This window comes from Engraulis encrasicolus, chromosome 5 (genome assembly GCF_034702125.1).
Source record: "Engraulis encrasicolus isolate BLACKSEA-1 chromosome 5, IST_EnEncr_1.0, whole genome shotgun sequence".
Taxonomy (NCBI): Eukaryota; Metazoa; Chordata; class Actinopteri; order Clupeiformes; family Engraulidae; genus Engraulis; species Engraulis encrasicolus.
In genome coordinates this window covers 12,485,327-12,492,826 of record NC_085861.1, presented here as the reverse complement: position 1 = coordinate 12,492,826, position 7,500 = coordinate 12,485,327, and the positions used below count along the sequence as shown (strand labels likewise).

Here is a 7,500-nt window from a genome sequence, read left to right as displayed (position 1 = left end):
TGTGAAAGTAAGGCAGAAGATAGAAGCACAGCGTGGTCATGTTCGACAAAGCTGAATTTTAGACCCAGCTAGAGATTGAAAGCAGGTTTGATAATGTTTAGTGTTGCCAAGGAAGATTTCAATTAGACCGGCTGAGTTTCATGTAGGTCCTACATAGTAGGTCATACTACATTGCAGGAGGTAGGAGCATACTGAGATCTGCAAGTCATTGAAATAGTAAGTAGTAATCTTGTGTATTGAGTTGTGATTTAAGGTTTGTTGGACTGCGGATGTTTTTCACATTTCAAAATGGGCCCTGGTATTCTGAAGTTTGGGAATGGTTTGTTTTCAAACAAGGCCTTGTGGTGAGAGTTGCTGTTGAATTCTTCGTCATAGAGGTTGCGGTGTATTGTTTTGAAACAAGACCTTGTGATGGGAACCAAATACTAGTTAATCATAAAACAGAAGGTTAAACCCAGTCACATTTTCTGACCTTGTGTTGTGTGTGTGTGTGTGTGTGTGTGTGTGTGTGTGTGTGTGTGTGTGTGTGTGTGTGTGTGTGTGTGTGTGTGTGTGTGTGTGTGTGTGTGCCTACGGTATGTGTGCATGTCGAGAGATAGGAGCGAGAGAGAGATACAGTTTGCATGTATGTACTAGGCCTATTTGGTTGTGCATGTGTATACGGTGCAGGTCACTAGGCTGTGTGTGTGTGTGTGTGTGCGCGTGTGTGCGTGCGTGCACATGTGCGTGTTTGCAAGGGCATGTGTGTCATGAGAACTCAGTGCTGGTTTTTGATAAGTCTCAGGTCCCAAAGTAAACACCAAATGAAATCTGTTTCATCGTGTAGCCCACATTACCATCTGCTCCCGCGGCCATTTGAAAGCACTTCTGACACACTACAGCCCCGAAATAGTCTAATTTCTGACCCGTCTCCAGGTTTCCATTCCCCCATGTTCTTGCACTTTACCACTGATTAGTGTTAGCCATGTGTGCCTGCTCTGCCAGTTGGCTTCTGGGCCTATACTTAGAAGCTGGTTCAGGAGTAAACCGGGTTAAGTTAAGAGCCAAATCATCTAATAGAGGAGTCTGAGTCGAGAAAATGAGGACTCCAGACTCTTCTATTAGATGATTTACCTTTTCACTTAACATGGTTTGCTCCTGAACCAGCTTCTTAGTACAGGCCTCTGGTCTAGAAATACCTGACCCCAGCCTGTCTGTCTGTCTGTCTGTCTGTCTCTTCATCTATATCCTGTCTGTCTGCTTCTTTATCTTTATTGACCCTGAACATTTAAATGTAGATTAATCATAGTTGTTTTTTAGTCACAGGATGACGCGTGTTTTGTGTTTTTCCATTGCAGATTGCATTTTGGGTTTTTATATTTCAGATGTACATCTCTCTGTCTGTCATTTGGACTCATGTTGGTGTGTTGACTACAACATCTGTCTGCCTGCCTGCCTATCTGTCTATCTATCTGACAGTAGTGTGCTATCTTGATGTGCCCCTATGGCATTGTGAGCACAGACAGCACTGATGAAGGCAGACCCTTGAAACATCTGCTCTGCTCTGCCCTAAAAAAATCCTTGTGGTAGTGTAGTTTGTGTTTTTGTGTGTGTGTGTGTGACCTCCTGTTTATTTTTCTGTACATCTTGAGCGCAACAGCATTCTGGCATTTAGCCTCTACCACGTAGACAATAGTTTTCATATGTTGATGTGTCCTGTGTTGGTAGAGGAGTAGAGTAGAGAGTAGAGTACGTTTATTGATCCCAGAGGGGAAATTCAGGATCTTCAGGATGGTGTATCTGACAGTGTGTTGATATGCCCCTTCAGCATCTGACAGTAGTTTTCATATGTTGATGTGTCCTGTGTTGGTGTATCTGACGGCATCTGACAGTAGTTTACATATGTTGAGGTGTCCTGTGTGTTGTATCTGACAGTAGTTTTCATATGTTGATGTGTCCTGTGTGTTGTATCTGTTTCTACAGCATCTGACAGTAGTCTTCATATGTTGATGTGTCCTGTGTTGGTGTATCTGACAGTAGTTTTCATATGTTGATGTGTCCTGTGTTGGTGTATCTGACAGTAGTTTTCATATGTTGATGTGTCCTGTGTTGGTGTATCTGACAGTAGTTTTCATATGCTGATGTGTCCTGTGTGTTGTACAACGTATCTGACAGTAGTTTTCATATGTTGATGTGTCCTGTGTTGGTGTATCTGACAGCATCTGACAGTAGTCTTCATATGTTGATGTGTCCTGTGTGTTGTATCTGTTCCTACAGCATCTGATGCCAATGAACAGCAGCTGTGGATGAACCAGCTGCAGCTCTGCACTCGGCGGACCTCCGACGCCAGCGCCAAGGTACCATAGCCCTCTCCCACTCACTCCGACTCGCACCCAGGCCTTTCAAACTCACTCGCACCCAGGGAATGTCTTTTTTAAGCCCTCTCAAACTCACTTGCACCCAGTATTTGTCCTCTTTTTTTGTTTTAACCTTTCAGCCTTTCTTGGTTATTATCTATTAGTCCAGTGTCTCTTCTCTTCCTGCTGTGTCTGTGTCTTGCTCTGTCACGGGATGGTAATTTTCTCCTTTGCCAGAGAGAGTCTATCTCTGTGGCTGTAGTTTTTCGCTGGCTGTGCCTCTGCCCGTCTCCACTGTCCCCATTTCCTTCCTCTCATGTGGGTCTTCTTCCTCTTCACTTAACCAGCACTTTTGATCACTTATCCAGCACTTTTCACTTTGAAAATCTGTGCCACACATTTGTTTCTAATCCTAGTTCTTATCCAACAGTTTTGTTCATTTAAATTTTTCTTTGCTATACTATATATAGATTTGCGCTCACAATTTTGTTTCTATACTTGAGCATTGTGGTGGTATAGTTGAAACATTACATTGTCATCTAACCTAATAAAGCATGAAATCTGTCCGTCGGTCGTTGTGGTCAATCAATATTGTGTTGTGGTTGAGTTTATGGGAATACACGGTGACCAAGTTTACGATGAGGTCAAGGGGGGGCATTGAGAGGCTTATGATGAGGTCAAAGGGAATTTTGTTCAAAAAAGGTTTATAGAACCACTGATTTATTGAACCACTAATCTATAGTAATACCAGAAATATCAGTCTTAATGAAGCAAGATAATGCTTTGCTCATGCTTTTTGTCGCACATTAAATGTTGCTCTTAGGTGGGGGTCGAGGTCAAGAGATTCTGTAATATTGTTTTCTTGACAGCGGCATGCTGTGTACTGTAATAGCCTTGTCAGCACTTGGAAACCACACATTCCCTAAGTTTCCCACTCACATAACAGCAATGCATTCCCCTGAAGGGAAAACACAGATTGGCTCGCCTCGTGCACTTACATTTCGACCACGGCCGGCGCATCATTATGCAAGGTTGTACCAGCACTCCTCAATCCTGACTGAGGTCCTTGTGGGGGATACAGGGGCCACCTCTCTCTATTCCAGTGTTTCTCAACAGGGGCGCTACAGCCCCCCCCCAGGGGGTGTTGAGAATGATGCAGATGAGTGGGGGCGGGGCTTAATGTCCATTGGGAGGCATAAGTTAATTTCATTTGTCAATACTAAGGGGGGGGGGGGGCGTTGGCAGGCTTATGATGAGGTCAAGGGGGCGTTGGGAGGCTTATCATGAGGTCAAGGGAGTGTTTGTTCAAAAAAGGTTGAGAACCACTGCACTATTGGAAAGCACCTAGTATTGAGAGACCCTCTCTGACTCTTGGCTGGCCATTACTCGCCCTAATGACCCATAGGGGCAGCTGTTTTATTCATGACGCGTGACCAAAATGCAAGTCAGCCAAAATACACACACACACACACACACACACACACACACACACACACACACACACACACACACACACACACACACACACACACACACACACACACACACACACACACACACACACACACACACAACACAACCACTCTCTCTCTCTCTCTCTCTCACACACACACACACACACACACACACACACACACACACACACACACACACACACACACACACACACACACACACACACACACACACACACACACACACACACACACACACACACACACACACACACACACACACACACACACACACACAAAATGATTACAATCTGATTGTCGTGACCCAACGTGACCTCCTGTTATGAGACATGCTGTAGTAGCTAGCTAGCGCCACATGCAATATAGCTCCCCTGGCCCGCTGAGGATTGCAGACCATGTTGACAGCAGAAACAAACTGGGGCTGGATAAAGAAAGCGGTATCATTAGCGGTAGCTATTTTCCCGGAATACTTTTTGCCAGTAGCTGTATACTTACGTGCAGGGCTGCTGACGGCTTTGGCTGGGCCCAGGACAAAGTCATCTGAAAGGGCCCCCCATCCGATACATTCAATGTAATGAGGGACCAATTATGGGACCCCCATCCTCTGGGCCCGGGACAACTGACCCCTTTGTCCCCCCCTTGTTAGCTTCCCTGCGTACGCGTCGGTCCTCCACCTTTGTTCTTTTAGCCTGCGTGAGACGGGGACGACAGAGGGCCTTGGCTTGTTCTAGAAAATGTTGCAGAAATTATCCTGCCAGCTCACATAATCATTTTTCTGACATATGTTACGATTAACCGCAGTGCAGACCTTGGTGATAATATTGTTGTTGGGTTTTTTTTTCAGCAAAGCCAAAAGATCTTGTCCTCAAGTTGACCTGTGCAGTGGCGATCTCAGCATAGCCATTTATCATGATGGATAGCCTACTCTGCTGTGCTGTGTGGATTTTTTGTTGGTCGGTATTTTACTGCTGGTGTTAGAAAGGTTGCAGAAACCTATAGGTCATGATTTTACGGTCCTGCAACAACAACAGTCTCAACCAAATGTGAATATAGGTACAAAATAGCATATTTATTTCCACTTTTCCATTATGCATTCCATTTTTGTATTTTGTGCATTACTGAGAATGAACTTTCAGTGAAGAATTCATTTGAATTCAACCAACCGTGGTCCCCCCGGGAGGCTTCAGAGCAGAACTGGACCAAGTGAACGAAAAAGAACCGCACATGTGACTTAGCCCTTAGGCTTCTCGTTGCACAGAATTGCTCCTTTTAATGGCGATATGTGTCTGAGAACTTATGCAAGTTCTTGCTCTTGACTGAAATCGTGGGAGTAGTAGGGGCAGCAGGAGAGGGAAGCGCTCTGTTCGTAACCATATATTACAGACTTTATCCCTGACTTAAGTCTGGTCTTGTCTTTCATGAACCTACTGTACTGCTCTGCACTAGGGGTGTAAATCACAGCCTTCATGACGATACGATACGGTATCGATTTATTAAAGCAGGGATTCGATTATTTTTGATACTTAAGAATTCCCCACGATACGATGCGTTTCGATTAGATTTTTTCCAATTACTTTTCCACTACTATTGTGTTATGGAGCTAGGGCATTGCACAGGGGCCAGCGATTCGATTCTTTTCGATACTTAAGATACGATACAATGCGATTCGATACGTTTCAATTTTATTTACACCCCTACTCTGCACCTTATCTGTAGTTAAACCAAAGGTCTTAGATTCTGCCTCAGTACTCTGTGGTTGAAGACTTGTGATGTGAAGTGTGTGATGAAGTGACAGCGTTGGGAGGTGTGATAGGTGATCCCTGGGTAAGAGATCTGATGTAGGCTTCTGTGTCATTGCTCAGTCCTCTATGGAGCAGCAGCATGCTGACTGCATCCTTTCTCTCTCTCTCTCTCTCTCTCTCTCTCTCTCTCTCTCTCTCTCTCTCTCTCTCTCTCTCTCTCTCTCTCTCTCTCTCTCTCTCTCGATCGCTCTTTGCTTCTATCTCTATCACTATCTCACTCTGTCTTTTTCTGTCTCGTTCTCTGGGGCTCTATCTCTCTCTCTGCCGCACTCGTTCTCTCCACACCGATCTCTATCCCTCTGTTATTTGCTGGCTTTTTCAGTCTCCCATTCATGCATCCAGCCTCACTGCCCCCGCTCCTCCTCCCTCTCTCTCTCTCTCTCTCTCTCTCTCTCTCTCTCTCTCTCTCTCTCTCTCTCTCTCTCTCTCTCTCTCTCTCTCTATCTCTCTCTCTCACGCTGCTCTTCCCTCCGGTGCTGTGTAGTGTTCTCTCACGCGTTTTTTCCTCTTCAGCTTTGCTTCTGTTTCTTCTCCACCTCTGCTTACTCCTCTCTCTCTCCCTCTCTCTTATCCTTCTCTGCTATCCTTCTCATTCTCTGTTCTATCTAACTGGCTTTGTCTTTTATATCTCTTTTCATTCTCTCTCTTACTCTCTCTCTCTCTTTATCTATTTATCTCTCTCTCTCTCGCTCTCTCTCTGTTCTCTCTCTCATTCTCTCTGTTCAAATTTTCTATCTCTTCCTTGTTCTTTGCTCATTACTCTCCTCTGCCTACCCTTCTCCTCTCCCTTGCCTTTCCCTGCCTCGTCGTGTTGCACCCCCCCCCCACCTTCGCTCTCTCTGCTGCCCCACCCTTTCTCCTGCTACCTCCCTCCCTTCTTCCCTGTCTCCCTCACTCCCTCCCTCTCTCTCTTTTCCTGCTCCCTGGGTGCATGACTGCTGGTGGGGGGTGCCGTGAGGTTAAAGATGCCCTTACGCGTGGCAGTGGAGCAGGGTGCAGGCGGAGGGGTTGCTGTCAACACCACCACCAACGCCAATGCCAACGTCAACGCCAATGCTTTCGCCAGCGCAGAGAAGCGTGGGACCGGGTGTGGCAGCTGCCCTCCGTCTGACTCCTCCTGCTGCTCCTGTCTCTTCCAGGGCATCAGCGCCTCCTCCTCCACCTGCTCTGCCGCCTCCTCAGGCCAGGGGGCGCACAAGTCCTCCTCCCAGCTCCCCCACCCTCCTCCTCCTCCTCCTCCTCCTCCGGCAGCAGCAGCCTCAGCATCAGCACCACCTGCTCCTCCTCATCCTCCTCTTCCTCCAGCTTCCTCCATCATCATCTCCACCACCACCACCACCTCCATCTCCACCATCACCACCACCGCTGCCTCCTCCTCTCCATGCTGTGGCCGACAGAAGGCACTCCTCTCTGGGGTGCAGGCCTCCATCTTCTCCTTTGCCTGCCACCACAAGTGCCCCACCTCCACCTCCAACTTCACCGCCTGCGTCTGGGGGGCCAAGGATCAGCACCTCGGCCCTGGACAGCTCCAGGAGGTCAAAGAGGTACGCTGGCTAGCTGGCTGACTGGCCTTGCACAGAGGCTAACTGTATATAGGTGATTACTTAAAGGTGCACTGTGTAGGATGGTGGCCAGAGTAGGTATTGCAACTATGCTGGTCATTGAAACGGTGCTGTCTTTTGCCAAATTTGATCATTAATATTTACTAAGTAATGAACTAATATTTATTGCATGACCAAATCACAGTAAGTTTGGCAGCTAAAAATGTATCTTTCTGGAAATTCAAAATGGCGGACCATGGAGAAGATCTCCCTTTTCATTTATGAAAGGTGCAATTTCCACAGTCATAATGAATGCTTAGAATTTGATAGTAACAATATTTAATAC

At 46.5% G+C, this 7,500-nt stretch overlaps 1 protein-coding gene across 1 annotated transcript in view; it reads left to right on the top strand.

The window, feature by feature from the left end:
• Positions 1-7,500, top strand: part of osbpl10b (oxysterol binding protein-like 10b) — a 118,770-nt gene that overhangs the window by 12,890 nt on the left and 98,380 nt on the right. The window contains exons 3-5 of the mRNA XM_063198454.1: positions 2,257-2,344; positions 6,127-6,136; positions 6,549-7,157. Of these exons, the coding sequence (XP_063054524.1) occupies positions 2,257-2,344; positions 6,127-6,136; positions 6,549-7,157 (707 nt within the window). The remainder of the gene's footprint in view (positions 1-2,256; positions 2,345-6,126; positions 6,137-6,548; positions 7,158-7,500) is intronic.